The sequence below is a fragment of the Balaenoptera acutorostrata genome, chromosome 15, assembly GCF_949987535.1.
Source record: "Balaenoptera acutorostrata chromosome 15, mBalAcu1.1, whole genome shotgun sequence".
NCBI lineage: Eukaryota > Metazoa > Chordata > Mammalia > Artiodactyla > Balaenopteridae > Balaenoptera > Balaenoptera acutorostrata.
The window spans coordinates 84,345,854-84,357,853 of NC_080078.1; the positions used below are offsets into that span (position 1 = coordinate 84,345,854).

The following is a 12,000-nucleotide window of genomic DNA, read 5'->3' on the forward strand; positions in this document are numbered from 1 at the left end:
CGGCCTCAGTTTCCTTGTGCAGAAAATACATTTCCCTCCTATTACCCGATTCCTAGGATTGCCGTGAAGGGAAAAGGAAATGTGTATCCACCAGCCAAGGAGGAAAACCAGAAGTGACTGGGGACAGATGCAAACTTCCTTTCCTTAACCCTAACCTGCTACTGTGCCTCAGTTTCCTTGTCTGTAAAATGGGGTGGGTGATGGTACCTCCCTCAGGGGGTCGTGATGGGAAGGACAGAGTGCTGCATACTGAGTGCTCTGAACAATCAACTTTGTCATCGTCACCATCAGCAAAGGCAGCCAACCCTTCTCTCAGTTCAGAGAACTGTGATCCAAATGGGAGCGTGTCTATTACATCGTGAATTCGAAGGCATCTGCCAAGTGGACAAGATGTAAAGGAGCAGCCCTTTCTACAAGGCGGGTCTGCAAGGGGACTGACTCACGGGACATTTGGTCTCCTTGACCTTCACGGTCATTAAGCATTAAATCCATATGGAATGATGGGAACAGGGCAGACACAGAAGAAGCTCCTTATAAAGGCCCCTCATGGTCATCATCTGTAATCTCCTCTCCCAAAGAGGCATCTAGGCTGCCATCCGCTCACCTCGGGGAATCCCATACTGGCACTCACCAGCATCATCCACATCTCACGCACTCCCGGGAGGGGACACAGGGCAGGAGTCTCCACCCGCACTCAATGGCTGACGTGACTCCTGCAAGGTCCCGCAGATCCTCAAAGGAGCAGGAAAGAACAGGGATCAAGTCCACTCTGGGGACTTTAAAAAAACTCAGTGTCAAGGCGATACAGGGACCCGTTACATCAGAATTCTGGGGGTGGGACCCCAGCACCCGAAATTTTACTTAGTGCCTGGTTTTGAACTGCAGGGAGGGTGGGACCTTGGGAGGGTCATTTGACCTCTCTGTGCCCCAAAGACCACATCCACGGAACGGGAGAATATAGACGTCTCAAGGTCGTCGTGAGGACTTAGCGTGCGTGCAACTTGCAAGTACTTGACGCACAAGTTTGTCACCACCGACTCCCTGACCACTGCTAGTATCTTCCCTGTGAAGCCAGTTTGGGGATGAATTACGGAAGGAAACAAAAGGCACCAAGATTTTAAAAAGCACCAAGGCCCACGATGGCCTTAGCCCACAGGACAGGAAACCAACGGATATGTGGACATTTGGTCCCGGGCTGCCGAGCAGGGCAGCCCAACTGCGATTTGACTGGCCCAACACGGGCTGGACACAGCAGCTTGCCATCTGGTCAGCCGGGGGGCCACTGGATGCAGGCTTTTTTCCAGAGTGAGCCCGTTGGACACCTGAGTGGATCCCAAGGGGCCCTGGGTCCTGCTGAAGCCGCCCTGTGCTGGGATTTGGAGGGGGCCTGGGGGAAGGCAGCCAGAAGTGCCTGGGTGCCCTGGACCAAGCCGCTCTCCCTGGACCTTCCAGAACATTCCGGCCGTGCCTGGGCAGCCAGTGCTGCCTCCCTGCCCTCTGCGGAGCTGAACCAGAAACTCCCGAGAAAGCAGCTCACAACCAGAGCTCACGCCCTGGGGCGGAGGTGTAGTGGTGCGAGGTGAAAGCCAGGAGACGTGGAACCGGGCACGTAGGCCTTCCGTGGCAGCAGGAAGGCTGCAGGAGATTCCGGAAGCCTTCAGAACCAGAGCCCGCAGGACCTCCACCCTCAGCCTGCCCCTTCCCTGTGCCACTGAGACTGTTAATCAGGGCCTGGACCACACTTGGGGCTCAGTCCAATGGGAGAGAAACAGTGTTCTTGGAGAGACCAAGGCAAGAGGAACCTGGGGGCCTGGGCTAGAAGAAGTCTCTCGCCTTCTGTCTCCTGGGCGCGTAAGACGGCCCCCAGAGGAGGGAGGAGAGAGGGCTCAGCCACCTGTTCTCAGCCCTGGCTATACAGAGAACCACCTGGGAGTTCAGAAAACACTGAGGGCCAGCCACACCCCAGACCCTGACGTAGCCAGAGTCGGAAAAGCTCCCCCGGGTGATTCTAATGCACAGCCAAGGCTGAGGACCACAGCTGGGGACTCACAGTCGCCCTGTTTGAGCCTGTTTTCTCCAGGGAAGGAAATCCGTACAAGCAAGAAGCACCAGGGTGCTGCCGTGGCCAGGAACACGAGCCCTGGAGTCTAAGGGACCTGAGGCTGAGTCCCGCCTCTGCCCCATTTGAGCTGTGGGATCTCAGGTAAGTTACTTCCCCTCTGAGCTGGTCTCTACACCTGTAAAATGGGGATATCAAGCCTTCGCAGGATCATTTCCAAGGTCCTCAAGGAAGGTGAAGTGCCCTGGGGTGCGACCACGTCCCTCTGTCCAGACATGCTCACGGTGACTGACGTCAGATAAAAAGCAGTCTCGTGGGCTTCCCTGGCGGCGCAGTGGTTAGGAATCCGCCTGCCAATGCAGGGGACACGGGTTCGAGCCCTGGTCCGGGAAGATCCCACATGCCGCGGAGCAATTCAGCCTGTGTGCGCCACAACTACTGAGCCTGCGCTCTGGAGCCCGCGAGCCACAACTACTGAGTCCGCGTGCCGCAACTACTGAAGTCCACGCGCCTAGAGCCCGTGCTCCGCAACAAGAGAAGCCACCGCAATGAGAAGCCCGCGCACCACAACAAGGAGTGGCCCCCGCTCACCGCAGCTAGAGAAAGCCCGCGCACAGCAACGAAGACCCAATGCAGCCAAAAATAAATAAATAAAAAAAATAAATAAAAAAAAAAAGCAGTCTCGTTACCAAGTCCTTCACCTTTATCTGATGCGACAAAGACCTGGGAAGGGTCCGATGACCCGCCACCCTGGGGCCGCCCTGGGGCGTGGGGACCACAATGTCCCCACAGTGGGAGGCCCTGTCCACCCGGCGCCTTCCCACTCGCTTCTGTGCATCGCGTCCCCTGGGAGCTTGTCAGACACACAGAAGCTCAGGCTGCACCCCGGCCACCTGACTTGGAAGCTGCGTTTTCACCTGATGCCGGAGGAGCCATCTCACTGAGCTGAGCTTTTAAAGGGCGAGGATGGCCCTGGGCTTGGGTCAGGGAAGCTCTGGATGAAGCGTCCTTCTCGAGGGAAGGCAGGAGCTGCAGCAGGCGTGCGAGTTCCTGGAGGGTGGGGACACCGGCTGAGGAGAGCCGTGGCATCTCCTCTGTGCGGGGAGCTGGGAGCCCTGAGGCGGGGCTGCTGGCGGGGCTGCAGGTTACAAGGTCCCCACGTGGGCAGCACAGGCACAGCGCTGGCCTCCACCCTCCTCAATGCCCGCGGCTGCCTTGGGGTGAAGGGAACTGGAGAGCAGCCCCTCGGCCCCCCACCCCCTCCGGCCCGTCACGGGGACAGTTCCCTCTTCCTCAGAGTGACTCAGGCTACGGCTGAGCCAATCTTGGCCCCAGAGACCACTCTGAGGTCACCCTCCTGGCAGCCAAGGTCCCTGAGACAGACCGAGGGACAGTTTTCATCCAGCTGTCAGCTTCATCTCGACCTTGGCAGTGACTGACTCCCTGCAAGCGGGTTCTGCTGGCCCGCGGGCCCCAGGGTGTCTCACTGACCACCTGGACCCCCTACCGCTGGGGCAGCGCTGCGGGGAGAAAGCGTGGACCTGCGAGGAGAGGGCCGGGGCGGGGTGAGGCTGGAAAGTGCCCAGCCTGAGTTCCACGAACGAAGCCCGTTAGCTTGCAGGACGCCCACCTCAAACTGCCTCATCTGGAGCTGGAACCGGAGTTAGAGCCAAGGGGGACAGAAGTGGGAGCAGCTCCTGGAAGCCGAGCCTCGACTGGCCAGCCCCTGACCCAGGGTTCCGAAAAGGAGGGCAAGACTCCAATCCCTTCACCGCCCCCCACCCTCCCCAGCAAGGCCACTGGAGCCAAGGCCACCATCCCAGACCTGCCTCTCGGCCCCCACTCACCCCACAGCCGGCCAAAGGCGGCCTCTCCAGCTGCAAGTGGAGCCCAAAGGCTGTGGAAGGCCTCCAGCTCGGCTCATTATCGGAATTTAATCTGGATTCCAAGAGATCAAGAGGAATCTGTGGAAAGTGGCTGCCACAGGGGGAGTGATGCTGAGGCCGACCCGAAGCCAGCTAAGCCCCGGCACGCCCAGGGCTTTCCTGGAGCTCAGGCAGAGGCTCGCCAGATGTCCCAGCTCCGAGCTCTGCGCAGCTGGGCGGTCAGTGTCGGGGAGGCCGCGGCTCGCTTAGCAGAGGGAGCAGGGGGCCACACAGCAGGGCGGCGGGCGCGGGATCAGGACTCGTCTCGGGGTCAGACGAGCCAAAGGCCTTCTGCTTGAAGAGGATGCGTGGCCCAGGCTGTGGAAATGCAAACAAGCACTCCCCTTCCAAGCCAGTTTAGGCCTTCATCCCCATCAGAAACTGCGAGATTAAGGGATTTAGCATAGAGGGCAAAGGCAGTACCACCACCCAGACCTGGAGCCCTTCCTTTTCCTAAGCAGGTCTCTGCATTCCCAGTGATGGTGGTGGTGATGGTGAGGGTGGTGGTGGTGATGGTGAGGACGGTGGTGATGGTGAGGGTGGTGGTGGTGATGGTGAGGATGGTGGTGGTGATGGTGAGGACGGTGGTGATGGTGAGGATGGTGGTGATGGTGAGGGTGGTGGTGGTGATGGTGAGGACGGTGGTGATGGTGAGGATGGTGGTGATGGTGAGGGTGGTGGTGGTGATGGTGAGGATGGTGGTGATGGTGAGGATGGTGGTGGTGATGGTGAGGGTGATGGTGATGGTGAGGATGGTGGTGATGGTGAGGGTGGTGGTGGTGATGGTGGCAGTGATGGTGATGATTCTAATATCTGGTAAACCTTTACTGAGCACTTACTATGTTCTAAGTAAGTATGTTAATTCCCTTTATCCTCACCACAGCCCTGGGAGGTAGATTCAGTTATTATCCCCATTGTATAGAGGAGGAAACTGAGGCTCTGAGGGTTACTACTTCCCAAGGTCACACTGGTACATAGTGTCTGGATGCGAATCTACACTCTTAAAAGCTGGGTTACCCACCTGGGGAATAACATAATAGGATCATTTTGCTTCTGGATTCAAAAACAGAACCTACCCAGAAGATAAATCAGTAGTTTTTTTGGAAAAAATGTTAACCTTTTAACTCTTGGAGAATGAGGGCCTTGCTTCCTTCTTTCAAGTATAAATAGGGGACTTCCCTGGTGGCGCAGTGGTTAAGAATCCGCCTGCCAAGGCAGGGGACACGGGTTCGGGCCTTGGTCCGGGAAGATCCCACATGCTGCGGAGCAACGAAGCCCATGCACCACAACTACCGAGCCTGTGCTCTAGAACCCACGAGACACAACTACTGAAGCCCGTGCGCCTAGAGCCTGTGCTCCGCAAGAGAAGCCGCCGCAATGAGAAGCCCGCCGCAATGAGAAGCCCGCGCACCGCAACAAAGAGTAGTTCCCGCTCGCTGCAACTAGAGAAAGCCCTTGCGCAGCAACGAAGACCCAGCGCAGCCAAAAATAAATAAATAAAAAATAAATAAATTCAAAAAAAAAAGTAGAGATAGGAAGTTTAGAAATCTAAAGCAAGCAGCCCCTTCATGCCCTCCTGCTGCCTCTCGGTCCACTCTCTGCTCTGCTTTATACTTTGCACCTGCCATGTCCTCCTGCGTCTCCTCCTCTGTTTGTGACCTCCTCGAGGGCTCGGACTGGGGTCTGGTCACGTCCACCATTGCCCAGCACGGCAGGTACTCAAACATCTGCTGACGGGGGACTCGGTCTTCCAGCAAAGCCCAAAGCCCCCTGAGGCAGAAATTCCCAACGCTGGCCTGAGCGTCCCCAGAGATGGCCTGCGGCCAAGCTGCTCTTTGGGGCACCCTGCCACGCCAGCCACAGAGCCACTGACAGCTGTCCTGTCCCTCTTCCAACCACAGTGACTCAGGCCTTCTCCCCTCCCAGGGCCTCTGGATCCACCCCATGGAGCTAAGGCAGGGCCGAGGAGGCAGCCACTTCAAACCGCTACGGTACGGGAGCAGTGCCCACGAAGTCAGCAGGTTGACATAGGCAGGAGGATGAGGAGCTGCCGGCAGGCGCCAGGGAAGCGAAGGCTTGTGTTTCTTCTAAGTGAGGACCCAGTGGCTCACACCCACCCCAGCCTCATCACCTCCCTTCTGTCCTTCTAACAAACATGCCTGTCTCCACCTTAGGACGGTGGCCCTTGCAGTTCCCCTGAGATACTCTCCCCGCGCCCCATTTCAGATCTTCCTAGTCCTTCAAATATCCCCAGCTCAACAGGCCTTCAAGGACCACCAGTCACCTTATCTGGCCAGTGGGCCTATTTATTTGCTTATTTGTTGACTGCCCATCTTCACCCCCTGTTATGGATGGAATTGTATCTCCTACAAAGATGCGTTCAAGTCCTACCACTGGTGTCTCTGAATGTGACCTTATTTGGATTTAGGGTCTTTATGAATACAATTAGTTAAGTAATGAAAAGTCATGCTGGAGCAGGGCGGCCCCTAAGCCAAGATGACTGGTCTCCTTATCAGAAGAGGAGAGAGGCACGCAGAGAGGATGCCAGAGCCGTGTGACAACGGAGGTGGAGATCGGAGCAGCGCAGCTGAGCGCCAGGAACGCAATCGACGGCCAGCGCCAGAAGCTGGAAGAGGCAGGAAGGATCCTCCCCTGCAAATTTCAGAAGGGACACAGCCCTGCTGACACCCTGATTTCAGACTTCCGGCCCCCAGCACTGTGAGAGAGCACATTTCTGTTGTTTCAAGCCACCCAGTGTGTGGTGCTTCGTGAGGGCAGGAAACCAGTACACCCCTCACACAGAGTTGAGACGAGGTCCCTGCCCCCGCGACCCGGGCTGGTTTATCCCAGCGGTTTAGCTGCAGTGGTTGAATAAGCAGATGGCTGGGCTCCCACGGGTCTATCCAAATGCAGTGGCCTCTGCGCAGCCCACCCGCACCGCGAGGGAGGCACGTGCACGCCAGGCCCGTCTCGCCCGTTGCCGGGTCTCCGCTGCTCTTCCCAGCGCGCGGAGTGGAGCGGGCGCGCACGGCAGGCGTGGGGCCGAGGGGTGGGGTGCCCCTCGCGTCAAGGGCGGGGCCTGAGGATGCTCCAGTCACGAAGCAAGCTCCCACGCACGTGAGGGCGGGGCCCACATCAGCCGCATCCCAGCTGACCCCAGAGACCACCGGCCAGGCAGGGCGAATGCCTTCCTGCGTGGAGAACTTGGGGGAAGAGCTGCACAGGTGACACAAGCCAACACTCCCTGTCCTGCTCAGCCAAAGCCCATCGGGGCAGCTACATTCCTGAGGTTAAACCTCTGGATGGAGGTTTCTGAGGCAGGTTTGGGGAGCCTGCCAGGAGGCCCTGGGGTGTGAGCAGGGCTTGGCTTTTGCACAAGTGGACCGATGGAGTGCTACTGACAAATAGCCTCTGGGTACCTGCCTCGCCCCCAGTTAGTCAGCCTTCACGAGAAAAAAGTCAAACATGTGCTCTTGTTCAAGAGTCCCGGGGGATCTGTCAGAGTACAGAGCAAACATATGTTACCCTGGGGGACTGAACTCAATGCTTCTTATTGAAATTGGGTGTGGGGGCCAGGGTCCAGCCCACCAGGGTGAAGTGGGGCACCTGAGTGCCTTTAGTAAGATTCGGAGGTGATTGCCAAGGCTGCCTGCTGCCCGCCCCGCCCCCCGAGCCACACCCACATTCCAGAAAGGTACCATCCCCTCAGGGAGGGTCTGCCATCGTCTCTAGCAGGGGAGCAGTACAGGGCAGTGCCTTCAAGCGGGGGCTCTAAAATGCAAATTGAATCCACCCTGAGATGCCATGTGTCACCCATCAGACAGACTAAGATCAAAACAGTTCGATAAGAGCGCATGCTGGGGAACACATGGGGCCACAGGCCGCCTGTGTGTGGCTGGCAGAAGTATAAATTGACATAAGCTCCAAAGGGAGCAGTTCAGCAAAATCTATCAGAGTCACCAATGTATGCGCCCCCGGACCCCACAATTCTATTTCTAGAACTATATCCGACTGATAGACAAGCACATGTGTTATCCGCCCCACCCACACGGTCTATAATTCGGAAAAATTGAGAATCCACCTTGTGCACGCAGGAAACTGGCTAAATACCTTAGAGCACAACCCACACGATTGGAGACGTGTGGTGATGAAAGGAACAAGGATGCCCCCTGGGAAGGGACATGGAAGGATGGTCAAGGTTTACTGTCAAAAGACTGTCAAGGTTTAGTGATAGAAGTAGGTGCAGGAGAGACCCTATGACGAGATACCATTTGTGAAAAGATTTAAATGCACACATATATTTGCTGATTTGAGACAACTCAAGAAACTGGGGGCAGAGGCAGTTGACGAAGGCAAAACACTGGAAACGCTCAAGAAAAGCTTGGTTTTCTTAGTATTTAAGATGACCTTCCAAATGACAGTGCTGGCCAACCCAGGTGCTGAGAGTCGCTATGTCCCCAAATGTGCTACGAGGTCCCCTTTGCCGCTGAAGACGCTAGGACAGCCCAGCAGAAGGGGGCGTCCACACCACCTTTCTTCCGTTATGAGGAGTGGCAGGTGGTGCGGGTGGGAGTAAAAGTCCAACAGCCCGCGATGTCCCAAAACCCAGCCACCAGGCGGCACCACCTCGGGACTGCAGGATGTCCCTGTTAGAAGTTCCAGCCCATTCTCTTAGCCTTCTCACCTCTCAGAGGACTTTGAAACGAAACGGAAGGGTCTCAAGAAATTAAAGTCCTTCAACACAAGCTTTTGGTTCCTGACCTCAAGATTCCTGGAAGGCTGAGAGTTCTCTGCCTGTTTATTTTTGATTTGGGGATTTTTATCCCCTAGCATTTTATTACAAATGGCCACTTTCATTGGTGGCCTGACATCACATGCTGGGTTTCAGTGATGAATGGGAGAGAGGCAGACCGTCAAAAACGCTTCTTCCTCTTCCTCGTCCCCCTAAACACAGGCTGACCCAGGCTACCCATAATTACCCACGGGGGCCACCCCATCCCAGGCTCACCTGGCTGTCCCCTATTCCTAACTCGATCTGCTGACGGTGATAGTTTTAAGAGGTGGAGACATACACCATACACCATCTCTAAAAAAAGGTGCTCCGTACAGGGCCTGGCACGTGGCCGGTGCTCCACGGGGGGGAGCAGTCATGACCAGTCCGGTCGCATCCTCTAGCCACCAGCTCCTCTGTAGCTGAAGAAGCTCAGGACCTCTCCCAGGCACCAGTACAGCACACCCACCTGCCCAAGTGCTCCTGCAGCACCTGGTAAACGCTGATCCGGAATGTCTCGTTAGCGAAGTGTTCCCGGATGTGGTCCTTGTAGATCCGGAATTCGGCTGCAGTCACCGCTTCCCCTTCTGGGATCTTGGAAAGATCAAACCGGAACTCCCGGTGGTGGTAACGTGGGTGGAAGAACTCTTTGTCGTGTTCCACTGGAAAGGGGAGAAAACACACATCGGCACCAAAAGCTCATTAGTGACTGGGTTTCACTCTCCCAGCTCAGCGTCCAAGCATCTTGCCTAAGCTCGATAGAGACCTGCCCAGAGCCGGTGACCCCTGGTGATGACTGCCCGTTCCAGGCTGATCTGCAGCAGACTACAGGTCACAGGCTCAGACCCTTGGTCACCCAGGTGGGTCCAGGTGGTCACCTCGGACAGCAAGAACAAGGAACTCTGCATCAACTTGCTGGGGAGAGTGGGGTACCGACCAAGTCATCCCAGAGGCCCTGGACAGGCTTGGGTTCCGGGGACTCAGGCCTGGGCTCAAATCCGGACTCAGCCACTACCTAGCTGGGTGGGCTTGGACAAGTGCCAGGTAAGCTATCCAGACCTCAGTTTCCTTATCTGAAAAATGGGAATAATAATCCTCCTTCATGGGTTGTTGTGAGAGTTAAGTGATCTAATTCACATAAATAGTTTAACCACTGGAAGGGCTGGATAGCTGTGAGCTACAGTGTAAACATCAACCTTACTATGCCTGTCATGGGTTACCTTAGGCCAGTGGTACTCAGCCCTGGCTGCCTGTGAGAATCACCATGGGAACGTGGAGAAAACATTGATGCCCTAGCCCAGTGGGGGCTGGTAAATGTTTAATAACTGGCTCTCTAGGACCCGATCTGTAGTGTTGGCCAATTTTCATCTTGGAAGATTTCAAGCTACCAAAGTGAAGTCACTGAGGACAGAGATGGCAGACTGGCACAAAGTGGGCTCCAGCACCCTGCCCCTCTCGCAACCAAATGAATCATTATCTTTGGGGAGGGGGCCCAGAAACCTGTACTTTTTAAAGCACCCCAGATGTCTCTAATAGCAGCCAGGGTTTACAAGCACAGCCTTAGACAAAAAGCAGAAAAAGAGGTGAATGGCAGCGTCTTGGCAGGGTGAGTGGGGGGTTTGGAAAAGGACTTCAGGACAAAATAAGGTAAAGGGACCAAGCCCTTCTCCCTTATACTGGCAGTGATACTAGACTAAGCCATTATGTCCCACTTCATAGACGGCGAACACCAAGATGGATAAAAGTCCAAGAACAATGCTTCTGGGAGTAGGCCCCTGGTTCGCAAGGATCATGCATCCTTTGGACTAACACGGAGCAGCGGTGAAGGTGAGCCTCATCGATGTTGCAAAGATGCAGGGCGGCCAAGCCCAGGTGGACCTGCAGCCTCTGCAGACATCCTTCATTTCCTGGGAACCACAGCCCAATCTCCACTTCCTGCCTCGGGGGTGAGGAACCAGAGAGACAGGGAGGGAGAGTGGAACCAGCTTGGCCGGAAGGGAGGAGAAACATGAGCAGCGAGCTTCAGCTTTCCGAGCTTGAAAGCCCCTCAGGCTGGGGGGGTTAGGGCCGCCACAGGTGCAAGCAGGACGTGAATGCGTGAATGCCTTTGAGGAAAGAGGTTCACAGCACTGGCAGCACAAAGGCCCTTTAAAAACCAAAAATCTGTTTTAAACCTTAATAATATGACTGGCCCAGGGCATTTCCACTTTGATTTATGGAGAAGATGAGGATGCAGGGTCTACTCTGGCAGCCTCTACGAAGTGCCACCCACTGGGGATCAAGCGAGCCTCGGGAGGGGACCCCAGGGTAAGGGGGCCTCTGTCACTAGGGAGATGCCCCGGGGCCGGTCTTGGTCACCCTTTCGGCTCATTCAGCCCTCACGTCACCCTAGGAGGAGAGCACAATGCCACGCTGGTAGGGATAGGGGTGCACCTGAGACCCAAGAGGCGTGGTGTGGCCTCCCAGGGTCGGGGAGCTGGGACTCAAACCGGGGTCCCACCCAACCCGAGGCCTTAACCACACATCTCAGTGGCAGTGCTGACGGCTCAGCAAGGGGAGTTCCTTGGCTTGTCTGTCAGAACGTTTTCACTGCATTACAACGTACGTGTTGTACGTGAACAATCACAGGGGTGCAGTTCAGTGAACTGTCACAGTGAACCCACCGTGGAACCTTCTCCCAGATCAGGAAACAGAACATCACCAGCGCCCCCTTCCTCTCCCCCAACTTCTCAAACCAGAGGTCAGTTTTGCTTGTTTCTGAACATTATAAACAGGGGATAATACAGTATCTATTCTTCTGTGCCAGGCTTCTTTCACTCAACAGCGTTTGTGCGATTCATCCATGTTGCTGTGGATGTCCATTCCTCTTCGTTGCTGTATGATATTCCACACTTCGGTTACAGCCCTGTTCACGGATCCGCCCTACAGGACATGGGCGTTTGCGTAGTTTCCAGTGCGGGGCTCTGAGAGCAGTGCTGCGGGGCACACGCGGGCACCCGTGTTTCCGGGGGGCAGGCACACCCAGAAGTGGAGTTGGGCGTGTTCGCTGTCGCGCCCGAGCACTTTTATGTGCGGGGGGCGGGGGTGACGGAAGAAGGCAAGCCTGTCCTGCCAAAGACGTGGGCACAGTCTGGGGGTGACTCCTGTTCTCCTCAGGCACTTTTCTGCAGGGGACTCTGGGTGGGGGGCTGCGGGGAGGCGACGACTCCTGGAGAGAATCCCTGCGCCCCAGCGAGCAGCCGGAG

General features: G+C 56.2%; 1 protein-coding gene across 1 annotated transcript in view; it reads right to left on the reverse strand.

The window, feature by feature from the left end:
• The window catches only part of BMP7 (bone morphogenetic protein 7), a 90,521-nt gene that overhangs the window by 48,453 nt on the left and 30,068 nt on the right, over positions 1 to 12,000 (reverse strand). Inside the window, exon 2 of the mRNA XM_007185262.2 lies at positions 9,225 to 9,417. Within this exon, the coding sequence (XP_007185324.2) occupies positions 9,225 to 9,417 (193 nt within the window). The remainder of the gene's footprint in view (positions 1 to 9,224; positions 9,418 to 12,000) is intronic.